This window comes from Xyrauchen texanus, chromosome 18 (genome assembly GCF_025860055.1).
Source record: "Xyrauchen texanus isolate HMW12.3.18 chromosome 18, RBS_HiC_50CHRs, whole genome shotgun sequence".
Taxonomy (NCBI): domain Eukaryota; kingdom Metazoa; phylum Chordata; class Actinopteri; order Cypriniformes; family Catostomidae; genus Xyrauchen; species Xyrauchen texanus.
Window position 1 is genome coordinate 20,273,546 of NC_068293.1, and position 16,229 is coordinate 20,289,774.

At 42.4% G+C, this 16,229-nt stretch overlaps 1 protein-coding gene across 1 annotated transcript; it reads right to left on the minus strand.

Moving 5' to 3' along the window:
- Positions 1-14,562: 14,562 nt before the first annotated feature.
- LOC127658782 (gamma-crystallin M2-like) lies at positions 14,563-15,755 on the minus strand. Its single transcript, XM_052148287.1, has 3 exons — positions 15,670-15,755; positions 15,339-15,581; positions 14,563-14,863 (listed from the first exon to the last, which is right to left on the minus strand). Exons 1-3 carry the CDS (start codon positions 15,679-15,681, stop codon positions 14,591-14,593), a joined length of 528 nt encoding a protein of 175 aa, XP_052004247.1. The 5' UTR covers positions 15,682-15,755; the 3' UTR covers positions 14,563-14,590.
- Between the last annotated feature and the right edge of the window lie 474 nt (positions 15,756-16,229).

Here is a 16,229-nt window from a genome sequence, read left to right on the forward strand (position 1 = left end):
AACAACAACATATTAGTATTACAAGAAGATTTTCTAGTTTCTTCATCGGCTACCACCCCTCTCAGAACAAAGGGCCATAAACCAAATTCCCGCCTGAAACTTCCACTCTTCTTATTGGTCGAGCCAATGAGAGGTGGGACACGTTTTCTAAGGGCATAAATTGCACCAACAACGGACCTTCACTCTTACATCTCTTCGCTCTCTTATGCTCCTCTTGCTTCCTGCCTCTCTTGCCCTCTGAGCCTTGTGCTCTCTCACTCTCTTGCTGAATGATGCTGAACTAGATGGCCCCAAGGACTCCCAAGCATGCGCCAGGCTACGGCCTTGTCTTTCCATTCACCAAGATCCTCTGACTCTCACTGGTTCTCTCTCATCAAGACAACATCATCAAAGATCAACTGGAGCCTCAACAAATTGCATCAGACAGTTTAATTCAAATGGGACATGCAAGTATCAAACTTAGTCTCATTATTTGATACATTAAGTATCCTTAACCCCTTTCTAAAAAGGGCGTGTCAGAACTAATATGATGGTTTGCTCAGGCTGTTGATCTGCTGAACTTCAAACTATATGCTATAACTTCTTGCCTTCCTGTATTCTGCTTCAGCCCTCTTTCCCTTGGTAAACTGTATGAATGTATGTATATGTATGTTAGAGTAGTTTAAATGTTTAGTCTAGTTAATAAAGTTTTGTTCATGTCACATGTAAAGTTGTCTGTGTCTCAAGCTCATATCTAAAGTCACTAATCATAGATTTTGACTACTTGCTCTTAATACGTAGTAAGAAAGACATTTCCCATGCCCCGGAAATGTACCTTTCTATTAATTAATTAATTAATAACCAATATTGAGTGTTCACGGGATGAACCGAGCATTTGGTTGTAATGTTAATGTAGCTACATCAAGTTAACCCGATTAACTGATCCAAATATTCATGATCGATTATAACAAGTTATGATTGATTAGTAATATTTCATAGAGCTGATTCGCTACAGGCTCCTCTCCCAGAGACTCCCGAGCCTCCTACGGCTCCGCCTCCAGAGCCCCCTAAGCCTCCCACGGCTCCGCCCCCTGAGGCCTCTGAGCCTCCAGAGCCTCCCTCAGCTCCACCTCCAGAGCCTCCCTCAGCTGAGCCTCCTATGGCTCCGCCTTCAGAGCCTCCCTCAGCTGAGCCTCCTACGGCTCCGCCTCCCGAGCCTCCTACAGCTCTGCCTCCCGAGCCTCCTACAGCTCTGCCTCCCAAGCCTCCTACAGCTCTGCCTCCCGAGCCTCCTACAGCTCGGCCTCCCGAGCCTCCTACGGCTCTGCCCTCAGAGCCTCCCGAGCCTCCTACGGCTCCGCCCTCAGAGCCTCCCGAGCCTCCTACGGCTCCGCCTCCCGAGCCTCCTACGGCTCCGCCTCCCGAGCCTTCCAGGTCACCGCCTCTAGGGCCTCCTCCCAGGCCTCCTGACCCGGCCCCTGTCCTGTGGCCTCCTCCCGGGCCCCCTGACCCAGTCCCTGTCCTGTGGCCTCCTCCCAGGGCCCCTGACCCTGTTCCTGACCTGTGGCCTCCTCCCAGGCCTCCTGAACCTATCCTTGCCCTGTGGCCAGCTCCCAGGCCTCCTGAACCTATCCTTGCCCGGTGGCCAGCTCCCAGACCACCTGAACCTGTCCTTGCCCTCTGTGCCCCCCTGGACTGCCTGTCTGCCCCTCGTTGCCCCCTGGACTGCCTGTCAAGTCAAGTCAAGTCAAGTGGTTTTTATTGTCGTTTCAACCATATACAGTTAGTACAGTACACAGCAAAACGAGACAACGTTCCTCCAGGACCATGGTGCTACATAAAAACAACAAAGGACCAACATAGGACCACATGAGACTACACAACGAAATAAAATACCTATATAAAAAAACCTATATATATCTATATAAAGTGCAGTGCAAACATGTGCAAAAAGTACAGGACAGTACAACAAATTACTGACAATGAACAGGACAATAGACACAGTGCAGCGCCGACCAGTACTCAGTAGTGCAAAAAGATGACAGTTTCTAAAAATGTAAACATAACATACTATGAGATAATGTTCTATGCACATAGCAGTTATTGAGGTAGCAGACAGTTATAAAGTGACAGTAATTAAAGTGCAACTCAGGACACGTGTGTGTCAAACCAGTCTCTGAGTATTGAGAAGCCTGATGGCTTGGGGAAGAAGCTGTTACACAGTCTGGCCGTGAGGGCCCGAATGCTTCGGTACCTCTTGCCAGGCGGGAGGAGGGTAAAGAGTTTGTGTGAGGGGTGTGTGGGGTCAGTCCACAATGCTGGTTGCTTTGCGGATACAGTGTTTTTTGAAAATGTCTTTGATGGAGGGAAGAGAGACCCCAATGATCTTCTCAGCTGTCCTCACTATCCTCTGCAGGGCTTTGCGGTCGAAGCGGTGCAAGTCCCAAACCAGGCAGTGATGCAGCTGCTCAGGATGCTCTCAATAGTCCCTCTATAGAATGTAGTGAGGATGGGGGTTGGGAGATGTGCTTTCCTCAGCCTTCGAAGAAAGTAGAGACGCTGCTGGGCTTTCTTGGTGATAGAGCTGGTGTTGAGGGACCAGGTGAGGTTCTCCGCCAGGTGAACACCAAGAAATTTGGTGCTCTTGGCGATCTCCACAGAGGAGCCGTCGATGTTCAGCGGAGTGTGTTCACCTTGTGCTCTCCTAAAGTCAACAACCATCTCTTTTGTTTTGTCGACATTCAGGGACAGGTTGTTGGCTCTACACCAGTTAGATCAGCCGCTGCACATCCTCTCTGTATGCTGACTCGTTGTTCTTGCTGATGAGACCCACCACGGTCGGTGTCATCGGCGAACTTGATGATGTGATTCGAGCTGTGCATTGCTGCACAGTCGGTGAGTCAGCAGAGTGAACAGCAGTGGACTGAGCACACAGCCCTGGGGGCCCCAGTGCTCAGTGTGGTGGTGGTGGAGATGCTGTTCCCGATCCGGACTGACTGAGGTCTCCCAGTCAGGAAGTCCAGGATCCAGTTGCAGAGGGAGGTGTCCAGGCCCAGCAGGTTCAGCTTTCCAATCAGGTGCTGGGGAATGATTGTGTTGAATGCTGAGCTGAAATCTATGAACAGCATTCGAGCGTATGAGTCCTTATTGTCTAGGTGGGTGAGGGCCAGATGGAGGGTTGTGGTGATGGCATCGATCCGTTGAGCGGTTTGAGCGATCACGCAAACTGCAGTGGGTCTAGTGAGGGGGCAGCTGGGTCTTAATCTGCCTCATGGCCGAGCCTCTCGAAGCACTTCATGATGATGGGTGTAAGTCGCGACGGGGCGGTAGTCGTTGAGGCAGGACACTGAAGACTTCTTTGGCATGGGGATGATGGTGGTGGCCTTGAAGCACGTTGGAACAACGGCTGCTCAGAGAGATGTTGAAGATGTCGGTAAGAACATCTGCTAGCTGGTCTGCACATCCTCTGAGCACTCTGCCAGGAATGTTGTCTGGTCCAGCAGCCTTCCGTGGGTTGACTCTACGTAGAGTTTTCCTCACATCTGCCGTGGTAAGACAGAGCACCTGGTGCGTTGGGAGGAGGGGTGGACTTCCTCGCCATCACGTCGTTCTGCACTTCAAACCGGCGTAGAAGTGCGTTCAGCGCATCTGGAAGGGAGGCATCTTTGTCACAGGCAACTGATGTTGTCCTGTAGTTGGTGATGGCCTGGATGCCCTGCCACATGCGCCGCGTGTCACCGCTGTCCTGGAAGTGACTGTGGATTCTCTGGGCGTGTGCGGCGCTTTGCCTCTCTGATTGCCCGTGACAGTTTGGCCCTAGCTGTTCTTAGGGCTGCCTTATCGCCTGCTCTGAAGGCGAGTCTCGGGACCTCAGCAGCGTGCGCACCTCCGCGAGTCATCCACGGCTTCTGGTTGGAGCGTGTGGTGATGGTCTTGGAGAAAGTGACATCATCAATGCACTTGCTGATGTAGCTGGTCACTGATGCTGTGTATTCCTCCAAGTTGGTAGAATACGCCATATGTTGCAGCCTCCCTGAACATGTGCCAGTCAGTACACTCAAAACAGTCCTGAAGAGCAGAGATGGCTCCTGCTGGCCAGGTTTTCACCTGCTTCTGAAGCGGTTTTGTGCGTCTGGCTGGCGGTCTGTATGCTGGAATTAACATAACAGAGATGTGGTCTGAGTAGCGAGGTGGAGGCGGGGCTCCGCCCGGTGCAGCGCCTGGGATGTTTGTGTAAACAAGATCAAGCGCGTTAAGCCCCTCTCGTTGCAAAGTCCACATACTGATGGAATTTAGGGAGCACTGTCTTGAGATTTGCATGGTTGAAATCTCCGGCGACAATAAACAGTCCGTCGGGGTGGCGTTCTGCAGTTAAGCTCATAGCCCCATACAGTTCACAGAGCTTCCTTAGCGTTAGCGCTGGGGAATGTAAACTCGGTTATGCAAACAGTGGTGAATTCCGTGGTAGATAAAAGGTCTGCATCTAACAGTCACAAGCTCCAACAGCGATGAACAGTAACTAGAGACTAGCATAGAGTTCTTGCACCATTCCGTGTTGATGTAAACACACAAGCCACCACCGCTGAGTCTTACGCAGAGAGCTGTATTTCTGTCGACGCGAAGCGAGGCGAGCCCGTCTAGCTGAATGGCGGCATCCGGAACTCTGTCGCTGAGCCGCGTCTCCGTGAAAACAAAGGCGCAGCAGTCTCTAAACTCACGCTGCGTAGCCTGCTGGAGTCGGATATAGTCCAGTTTATTGTCCAGGGAGCAAACATTTGAGAGCAGGATAGGCGGGAGAGCCGGCCGGCTAGGGTTTGTTTTAGCCTAGCATGGACCCCGCCCTCTTTCCGGCTTCCGCTTTCTCGCACACGCTTACGGCGTCCTCTCCCGGCCACCGGCATCGAAGCGACGCCGAGGGCTGGAGGCCTGGTCTCCGCAGCAAGCCGAGTGCGCGTAGCGCCTCCTGCAGGTCATCATGCAGCTTGGTTTTGCATGAGTCTTATATTTGAGTAGTGTCTGGCGATGGTAGACACGAACACTGGTTGCTCCGATGTCCATGTGTTGCAAAAGTCGGGCTTTTTAAACAAAAATAGCACCATTGTGGATCCGGAGTGGCCGCTGCGTGCTACCGCGCCGCCATCCTGTCTGCCCCTCGTTGCCCCCCAGGACTTCCTGCTTGCCCTCTGTGCCCCCTTGGACTTCCTGCTTGCCCTCTGTGCCCCATTGGACTTCCTGCCTGCCCTCTGTGCCCCATTGGACTTCCTGCCTGCCCTCTGTGCCCCCGGTGCCATCATTTTGTTTTCTGTGGGTTCCTTTTTGTTTTTGGTGTTTTTTCTTTTAGGATCGTCTGGGATCCGATCCTTAGAGGGGGGGCTATGTTATGTATGACCTTGTCTTGTTTTACCGTTGCCCCTTTGTTTTCCATTTTTTGTCCCTTTGTTATTCCATAGTTTTCACTTTTGTCCCTTTTGTAGCTCCACAGTCTTATATTTCCCTCGTATTCACTGTTCATTGTTTTCACCTGCCCTTGTTAATTTGCCTTTTGGTTTCTGTTAATTACCTTGTCATCTAGTTTGTGTTCTGTTTGTTCACTGGCCCCTTTGTCCCATGTTTTTGTATTTATGTCCTGGTTTTGGTTCAGTCCTTGTCTGTCGTTGAATGCTTGTGAATGTTGTCATGCCTGGTATGTGTTGCCTGCCCGAGTTCTCAGCTTTATGTTTATTTCCCCATTGAGGGTTTTCCTTTGTGTTTATTGGTTTATCTGTTTAATAAAGTAAGTCTGCACTTAGATCCGCTCTCCTCGTCTGCCTTCGCTGCCTCCATTCGTAACACTCTCATTGGCTGTAGGTCAAAGTTGCAGTTGTCAATGGCTGCAGTTTAGTCAGAACATATTTCACATTGCACGATTTGGAATCACAGACTGTTCCAGATATTTAACATCCTAGATATCTCGCTGACATCAGCAATGCATCGGCGCTTCTCTTAAAGCGATCGTTGCTCACGGGAGAGGGCTCTGATTTGCCTATGATTCCAGGCTTTTGTCGGCGATCTCCACAAAACTAACAGCGAACGAAAATCGAGCTTAAAATCGTGTAGTGCAAAACCCGGCATGAGTCTCCATTAATCTTCACTAAGCAAACAAGCGAGCACATCCATGTCAAAAAAACTGATCGCAATGGAGAAAGGGAGTGCAATTATTTTGATTAAACTGGTGCAACATCATATCACGATTTCAGTATCAGTGTAATCAATCGTGCAGCTTTAATTGATCTCTCAGAGGTCAAAGCATGCCAGTTTTTTAAGTGTTTTAGATCGTTTCTCACCATGTAAGCTCATGTAATATGATCACAAGGATGAGACTTTTCAGCATGAATCTGCACTGTGTTTACAGATGATTGTACTATATTAAACTGTATATAATGCTGAATATAATGTTGTGGCATGGGGGGGCGTGGTCGTGTGTCGGTCTGCGGGAGAGAGAGAGAGCGGTAAGGCTTGTCACCTGGTTTGTAATGATCTCTAACACCTGTGTCTTGTTGTAGTGATAAGGAGAGAGACATTTAAAGGGATGCCAAGTGTCGAGGGAGAGAGAGAGAGAGAGAGAGAGAGAGAGAGTGGATACAGGAAGCTCCACTGACTCAGTGTGCTATTGTTTGGTTATGTTCAATGTATTTACGAGTGATCAAGTAAAAGTCCTAACCTGCTTCACTGTCTCCTGACTCCTCCATTCTCAACGAACCTGTTCACAAATGTGGTCCTGATACTTGATAGTCCTGATAATCATTAATTATCATTAATAAAGTACTTGAAAAATGGCGGCGAGTGTGTTTGTGTAGCCGCACACCTTGAGTCTCACTCCCATGACTTTTTTGTTTGCTATTAATTTGATAAGCTGATTTCACTATGGCTGCTAAAGGAACTAGACTCAATCAGAAGGATCAAAATGCAGGATCGGCTGCTACTGATGAAATTACCAGTGAGCTTAATGTGGCGACTCTTTCTAGCCTCCTGGATGATCTCAGGAAATCAATTGCTGTGGATTTTAAAGCTTCTTTCTCTTCGCTCGAAATTAAACTTGACTGTATGCAAGAGACTTTGTCTGATCATGCTCAGAAAATCTCAGCACTTGAGAACAATGCCAACCTACAAGATGAGCGTATTTCAGTTTTGGAAACTTCCTGTGTTTCACTGCCGGCAAATAACGCAAAATTGCTGGCTAAAGTGGCTGATCTGGAATCACGTAGCCGTCGCAACAATATTAGGCTACTTGGCCTACCTGAATCAATTGAGGGCGGCCAGCCCACTTCCTTCTTCTCGGGGCTTCTGATGGAAGTTTTTGGTGAGGCTGTTCTGGGTTCTCTGCCGGATTGTGACATGGCTCACCGTACTCTCATTGCTAAACCGAGCCCAGGTCAGCGGCCTCGGTCAGTTATTATATGCCTTCTAAGGTTCCAGCAGAAAGTGACTATCATACATGAAGCCAGAGCTAGAAGGGTAAGACTTCAGTACCGTGGAACATCTATCGCGATCTATGAGGATTACACTCCTGAAGTAATGGAACAGAGAGCAAAGCATCGTGAAGTTATGTCAGACCTCTATAAACTTGGACTCAAGCTTGCGCTACTGTTTCCTGCAAGACTTTCTATCAATGCGAAGGAAGGAGGTAGGAAAATGTTTTCCTCAGCTGACGAAGCCAGAGACTATGCAGTATCACTCCTTTCTGCTAACTAGAACTCTCTGGTGTTTTTCCTTACTGTGCGTTGCAGTTTTTGGGCTTTGTTTTTATTTTTATTTTTTATTTAAACTTGTTACTCTTTGCATTGATAGGCCATATTGCTCTTTTGAAGGCTTGCTTGTTTACTGATACTGCTTTGGACAGCAGATGTTCTGTTTTGCCTTTCTGCTTTAATATTTCCTTTTGTCCCTGCCGATGGCTGGTTGTTGTAGTCTGAGACCTGATCGGGTTTGTCCTTTTTGTCCTGCTTGTGTAGCTAATGTGAGTTTTTAGTCTGGCACTCCAGAATATAATAGTCTTTGTCATATGCATTAATCATAATTTGTCTAGTCAATAGCTAATTTATCTGATGCCTTCACTGTGTAATCATTATGAACTGATAAATGATTAAAATAAAGCAAACATATATATATATATATATATATATATATATATATATATATATATATATATATATATATATATATTTTTTTTGGGTTTTGAGACTCAAAACATTTAGTTTAAGTCATTTATTCTTTATCCTGCTCAATTATGGATTTTTTGTTCGGCTTGTTTAGTCTGTTTCGTTTTATATTTGTCTTAGTTTTTGTTTGTCTAAATTTGTTCATACTGCTGTTCTCGCCACCTGCTCCTTCTACCCTATTATTTGTTATATGCCTACTTATTGTGAGTTATTGATTTAATTAAAGGATTAAAAGTAATTAATCTCAACATCAGAAGCCTTGCTATTAAAATGTATCTTCTTAGGGTATGGGTTGCTTTACATAAACCTAATATACTCACTATTTCTGAATCATGGCTTCATAACAAAATCACTAATGATGAGGTGGGAATTGATAATTATGTTTTATATAGAGCTGATAGGACATCAAGAGGAGGAGGTGTGGCTACTTATGTTGATACAAATCTGGTCTCTGAGTGTGTCTCTCCTAGTGTTGAGCCAATTAACTTTGAGTGTCTTTTTACTAATATAATTTTTCATGAAAACAAACTGCTTACTATTGGAAATATTTACAGAACTCCCTCTGCTCCCACTGATTCCTTAAATGGTATCTTGGCTACTATTAATTCTCTGGATAGACACAATGAACTGATCATATTAGGTAACTTTAATAATAACTGGTTGGATCGGTCTTCCTCAGGTGATAGAACTCTTTTAGGTAGTGTAAGCCTTACTCAGTTAATTAAAGAACCCACGAGAGTTGATGGCAGTTCTTCTACCCTGCTTGATTGGATCCTTGTTCCAATCCAGATAGGATTATTAAATCGGGTGTTTTATCAGACTGTTTTAGTGACCATTCTATAATATACTGCATCTGGAAAATTAAAATACAGAGTTCCCCCTATAAATATATCACAATAAGGCAATGTAAAAATATGAATGCTGATTATTACATATGTAATCTATTAGATATTAGATGGGATAGGCTTCAACTAATTCCACTTGTGGAAGAGGCATGGAACTTCTTCCATACTGAAGTAAAAACCATAATTGATAAACATGCTCCTGTTAGAACGATTAAAGTCAAAGGTAGGCATTTACCATGGATAAATTCTAATTTACTTCAACTATTCAAACAATGGGATAAAGCTTGGGTTAAATATCGTTTCTCAAAAGATGAATCGGATGGGACAATATACAGGCAGTTAAGAAATAAATGTAAAACTGAAACTAGGAATGCCAAATCTAATTACTATAGAGACTGTTTCTCTCGTGATTTTAATAACCCTAGGCACTTCTGGAATCACTTAAATAACATTCTTAACAAAAATTATAATGGTCATTTCATTGGAGCTGCTTTCATTGATCTCTCAAAGGCCTTTGATATGGTTGACCATTACCTTTTACTGGATAAGTTTTACTCTACTGGTTTGAATAAACATACTCTGCTCTGGTTCAACTCCTATTTGCATAATAGACGTCAGTGTGTTGTTTACCAAGGATTCCAGTCAGATTATTTAATTGTTGATAAAGGTGTTCCTCAAGGCTCAACTTTAGGCCCCTTACTTTTTTCAATCTTTATCAATGACCTGGCACAAGTTTGTTTTCATTGTGAATTAGAGCTTTATGCTGATGACACTGTCATCTATACCTCTGATCGGGATTTGATGCAAGTTCAAAGAACTCTTCAATCTGACTTTGATAAAGTACAACAGTGGCTGTTCATTAATAAACTTATGTTGAACATGAAGAAGTCCTGCTGCATGGTGTTTTCCACGATACAAAAAAGCCGTTGTACTTCCTGTTTTGAAATAAAATTTTTAGATGGGTCCCTTTTGCAGATTGTAGAGGAATTTAAATATTTGGGCCTTTGGATCGACTCCAACCTTACCTTTAAGATACATATTGATAATATCATTAGGAAAGTATATGGATGTCTTAATACTTTGTACAGATCAATTAATTGTTTTTCAGCTGAAGTCAGAAAAAAAATTATTTCTCAACTGGTAATACCAATTATTGATTATGCAGACATAGTTTACACTAATACCTTTGAGTCCAATCTCAAACCCCTTAATGTTATATTTAATTCTCTTTGCAGATTTATATTGAACTGTCCATTTAAAACTCATCATTGTTTTATGTATGATTCATTAAACTGGTTGCAACCTAAACCACGAAGGGATTATCACTGGATTAAGATTATTTTTAAATGTGTTTATTCTAATTGTCCTGCATATCTTAAACAGCACTTAATACCCTATTGCTCAGCATACTCACTTAGACACCTCCAATGCCCAACATAATTTACGGTTCCAAGGTTACTTTCTGTAGCTGGTAGGAGAGCATTTCAATATAAAGCCCCTCATGACTGGAATAACCTTCCTCTTTTTTTGAGGTCTATTTCTACATTTGGTTTATTTAAATCGTCACTTTTTTCTTTTCTTAAAACTACATGTTCTTGTAATTAGGGACACAATGGTATTAAATGATTTATGTAGAAAATATAGTAGTATGTAGGCTATATAATTATGATTTTTCTTGTAAAATTATCTTGATTTTCTTTGATATTTCTATGTGAGATGTGATGTTATCTTGCATGTTACATTTTGTTATAAGGCATATTGATAAATGATGCATTGGTTGTTTAATGCATTCGGCCGAATATTTGTCATAATACTTTAAAATTTGTGCTATATTTGGGGCAAGGGTAGGTGAGCGGGTTATTGTTTTGTATATATGTTTGTGTTTGTGTCTTTTTTGTACTGTGTGGTTAACCTTTGTGTCTGTACAGATTGGTGCAGGACCCCCTTGAAAATGAGATGTTACATCTCAAGGGGTTATCCTGAAATAAATTCAAATTCAATTCAATAATCAAAATGTAATGTCTGATTTCACCAGTAAAGTTATACTAGAGGAGTCGCGTGGCACCATGCGGGGGTCGGACATGTGAACAGTGAGCTCTGCACACTTTGCTAGTTTTTAATTCTTTTTATGTCATAGACCGGAATGTTTGATACACCCTGCTAAATAACTGTTCTATGAAGTCAACATGTCAAAGAATTCAAACTCCTCTGGCTCTGGAGATATTAATAGACACTTACATGCTCAAGCTGACACCCATGACAGGGCCGCAGACCAGGGTCTCGGTTTGGACAGTGCGGCGGGAGAAATCCAACGCCAACTGTCGAGCATGACTGTAATGTGTATAGACGGACAGCACATGATAAGCAATTGGTCACGTCCACATCAGAAACTTACAGAACTGTTGAGAAATAGCAGTTATTAATATGGATAGATAAAATATAGGAGAAAGTAGCCTACTGCACAGACTGATCAGAGTCCAAATGACGACAGAAAAACATAATGTAAATAACTACGGAAAATTTTGTGGCTTATAGACGTATGGGGCTAATTCAGTGTGACGCATATTAACATACAGACATATTAATATTATTTCTCACTTAAAAAAAAGTGATTCACAAAAACTATAAAACAACAACAAAAACAAAACGTCATGGTTACTGTTGTAACCTCCATTCCCTGATGGAGGGAACGAGAATTTGTGTTGATTGTAGTGTGAATTGACACAAGGGATCTTTCTTGAGAGCCTCGCATATCTCTGAACCTGAGAAAAGGCCAATGTGAAATTGGCAGACAGAATTTGCATGTCCCGCATACTTACCTTGATCTGCGAAACCGGCATAGGGCAGATTAGGGGTCTTTGGCCGTCCTTGAGACTTGTCGCAATCGATGGGCCATAGGTGTGGTGCGGCCAGGCGCACAAAGGCAGGGATGCCGTTTTCGCGGGGCCCTGGCTGCGGGTGCTCGGTGTCCGGTGGCCATGACAATGGTGGCTCTGGACACTGATTACGTGACCCAAGGAGTGAGGAAACCGCTCTTTTTGTGACAATGTGAGTACGGGCTGCGGCAAACAAAAGAGAAAAGGAAACAAAGGATTTACCTCCCTGCCCTCCAGGGGGGGATGGAGTGGTCTGGATACCAGCTCCGTAGTGGACGTCTCGTTCCCTGGGTCGTCCGTCTCAGGGGCGCTTAGGAGCCTCCTGCGTCCTCGTGCTGGCCCAAGAGACGGGGGCTTCAGCTTCCTGTTGGGGGATCTACGCTGGGGCTGAGAACTAGGCTCGGGTTGAGGCTGAGCCGTCTGTGCTTTCGACCGCATCCAGGAATCCCACAAAGATAGAAAGGCATCTTTATAAAGATGCGTCTATAAAAAGACGCTCAACGTCAGTGTGTGTGCTCTAATAGAGAAAATATACTCTTTAGCAGGAATATACACACTTTTAGTGCTGTCGAAGCGCCCAGGGGAGAAATCTGCACACAACGTGCAGAAGGAGAGAAAGTTGCTGGAAATGTGCCGTATATCCAACAGCATACGCTTCTTAAGAGGTGAATGGAACGGCAGTAATATTCAGCTCACTGATAGTACAACCACTCGCCTCCTAAGAAAAAATCAGAATGGAATTGCATTCCAGCTCCTTTTATACCGGTATGTCCGGGCCAATTCTCATTGGCCTTTTCTTGAAGAATGGGAGGTGTTTGGGGCTCTCAAGAGCGACTCCTAATGTCACTACATCGACACAATGTTGAGTTAGTGACAGAAGGGGAACTAAATTTATAAAAAACTGAAATTTGCAAGCAAGCCTTGTTAAAAATCATTAATATACTACATTGTTGAACATGACCTCACTACGTTAGGGTATCCACTTATCTCGAAAATAATTACGGTTCATTTGCATTTCTTATCTAATTTTGTGTCAAATGCATTATTCTTGGTCAGTCCAATCAAATAATGGGTTAAGAAAAAGATTAAAATGATGTTAAAATATTAAAATATTATAGTTGACAACAAACTGCCTTCTGTTTGTCTTCTTCCTTGCATAAAGAAAAACATTAGTGTCCAACTCCACATCAAAATTAAAGAAACTAGCTATTTAGATTCACTTAGATAAGTTAAAAGTGGAGGGGTAGCACTTCAGATAAGATAATAATGATATATAACACTTATTTCCTCCAATTGTGCCTTGCCTTTATAAATATGTATTCTAAAAGAATTCTTGTATTCTGAATATATTACTTTCTATGTTATGTATTCGGAATACTTTACTGAATACATTTAAGAGAGAGTATTTAGCCTAGAATACTTTCTTAAAGAAATCCACCCAACCATGGCTATGATGCAGCATTCATGACTGAATTGAAAAGGAACTGTTTGCCAATGTGGTAAGCAAAAAATGAATCAATCTTGAATTTAGCGTATGTTTCTTACCTCATTGACAAACTGTTTTTTTCTTGTTTCAAGCATGTATGAGTTTAATTCAAGATATGTTCTCTGAAAACAAGTAAAAATATATTTAATAGAAAATTATTACCAAATAAATCAGTCTGCTCATTACTATTGAACCATTCAGCCTAATAGTAGGTTCTCCCACCCTCTGGCTCTTTGGGTCATGCTTAATTTGTTGCATATTCTGGTCTTTAAGTGCTTGGCCTTTAATTTATTTTATTTGCTTTTGATTCATTCATGCTTTTGAAACTTCTTGCACTCAGATTATTTACACTTGTGTGCAAATCAGATTAAATATTATTTTGAACAGACATATTCTAATATAGTAAATAAAGAATATGACATACATCTATGCTCATGAATCTTGTGCCACTCATTCCCCATATCCTTTAAGCTCTTTTTTACTTCCAGCAGAGCCAGCCCATCCTATAGGCCATTTAGGCAATCAGCTAGGGCCCAAGCTGTGCAAAGGGCCCTTGTGTAAAATCAGCTATTTATGACAAATGGAAACAAAGTGAAAAACATCAACATATCAGCTAGTAAAGCAGGCAAAATTGTTTATCAGATGATCATGTTACATAAAGAAGGGAATTATCAGATGTGGTTTGTGAAAGGCTGAAATATGTTACAGGCGGTTTTCTAGTATCTGTCGATACTTTTTGTTGTTGTAAAGAAGTCACATAGAGGTACAGAGAGAAAAGATGTAAATGTGCTCTTTAAAGAAGCCTGTGTATGTTCTTATTGTGTACTGTAACTTTGTCAATCCTAATTTACATCTACTCCGTATTTGTTGGAATATAAATATTGTTGGAGTGATGCCACGCTTCTATGTGTATTTGGTTATTAATATATTTAGTTTCAATTACAGATTACTTATTATGAAAAATATTGAAAATGAGCTTTTTTAACATTGCTGTAACATTAACTGAATGACCCCTTTTCATGTTTGTTATATATCAATCTGTTACTAATGTGCAGTTTCCTACACAGAAAATGTTTGTCTCATATGCAGTGGCTTGCTCGTTCTCGTTTGTGAATTTTTTTTGTTGTGACAATTTTACTTTTTTACATTTATTATGAAGAGACAATGTTATGTGTTGAAGATAATTATTTTTTTATTGAAACAACACTAGTACCAAGAATCCATGATACGCCTCATGCTCATGAATCTCATGCCACCCATATTGCTGAAGCTTCTGTACTCTCCAGGCCTGAAGTAGTGCATCCTGCCTCTGTAGTTGGGCTGCTCATACATGAGCCAGTTACCATCCATCACATGACAAGAATTGCAATGAGACATGCGGTAGCGGTCCATGATGTTGTCACAGTCATCCATCAGCTCGTACATCTGGCCCATGAAGTTCTCCCTCTCGTAGATCCTCATTCTGTAGGATCCCCTGTGCTGTTTTGGAAGAGAAGTTTATTATATTTAAGTCTATCAAGAAGAACCAACATCAAATGTCAACATAAATCTAGAACATCTGGTTCTGCCTGTCACACTCAAAAAAATATTTTTGCCTATTTTCAAGATGTATCCATTTCAATTGAATAACAAATGTCCATTTAATTGAATTGCCTAAACTTTAACTAAATAAAATGAACAAATCTTACAAAATGCAAGTTTTGTTAATTACATTTTATTTAAGACTATTCAATTCAATTAGATGGAAATTTGTTATTCAATTGAAATCTTAAAAATAGGCTAAAATATTATTCTGAGTGCACCCTTCTGAAAGGATCCTCTGTGCCACCCGACAACATATCCAGCTCCCTACTAAAGTACATGTTTTCTAGTAATTATACATTAAATATAATTTTTAACAAAATTGCCTCAAGTTAGTTTATAATCAATAGATCAAAATGTTAATTTAGCTCACCATGGGGATCATACGGCAGGACCTGATGCAGTTGCTCATTCCAAACATAGACATATAATCAGCATACTCGCCCCTCTTAAAGAAATACTGGTTTCCCATGTAGTTGGGATTATCATACATCATGAAACATCCACTCTCCACTCTGCAAGAGTGACAGCGGCTCAGGTAGGAGGACATGTCGGCACAGTCACTCATGCACTCATAAGAGCGGCCCTGGAAGTTCCTGTCCTCGTAGAAGATGACCTGAAAATTCAAAGTTAAACTTATAGGCAGTTAAAGTGAATCATTTGAGTGAAAATTGCATGGAAATGTTAGCTGAATCCAAGTTTACCTTGCCCATCATGGTTGCGCTAGCTGATCCTCAGTAGTTCCACACAGGAGAAGCTGAAGCTGATTCTGCTTGTTGGCTGACTGCTGTCAGCCGTACATTTATACTAGGCCTAGACTAAAGACTGCATAGTCTATTGTTAGTCAATTACTGACTGTGCAAGTTGGAATAGAGGCCATAATATGTAATGCTTTGTATCCGGTATCTCTTTGTATCCTTTGTATCTTAGTACTCCACATTTGTCTGGAATTTCTTAAGTTTAAATTTACCTAAATTTAAGCATTTAAAAGGAAAATTCATCCCAAAATGAAAATTCCTTTCTTCCATGTAACACAAAAGATCAGAATTGCAGAATGTTAACCTCAGTCACCATTCACTTTCTTTCTTTTATTCATACAATGAAAGTGAATGGCAACTGAGGTCAATAAATAATGACATAATGTAATTTTTGGTGAACTGTTCTTTTCAAATGCAATGAAACATTAAAGAGTGTACAGTATGAGCTGTTTCTTGTTTCTGATTCCTGCCTCCTGGCCATGTGGATTTGTTTTGTGTTTTAAATT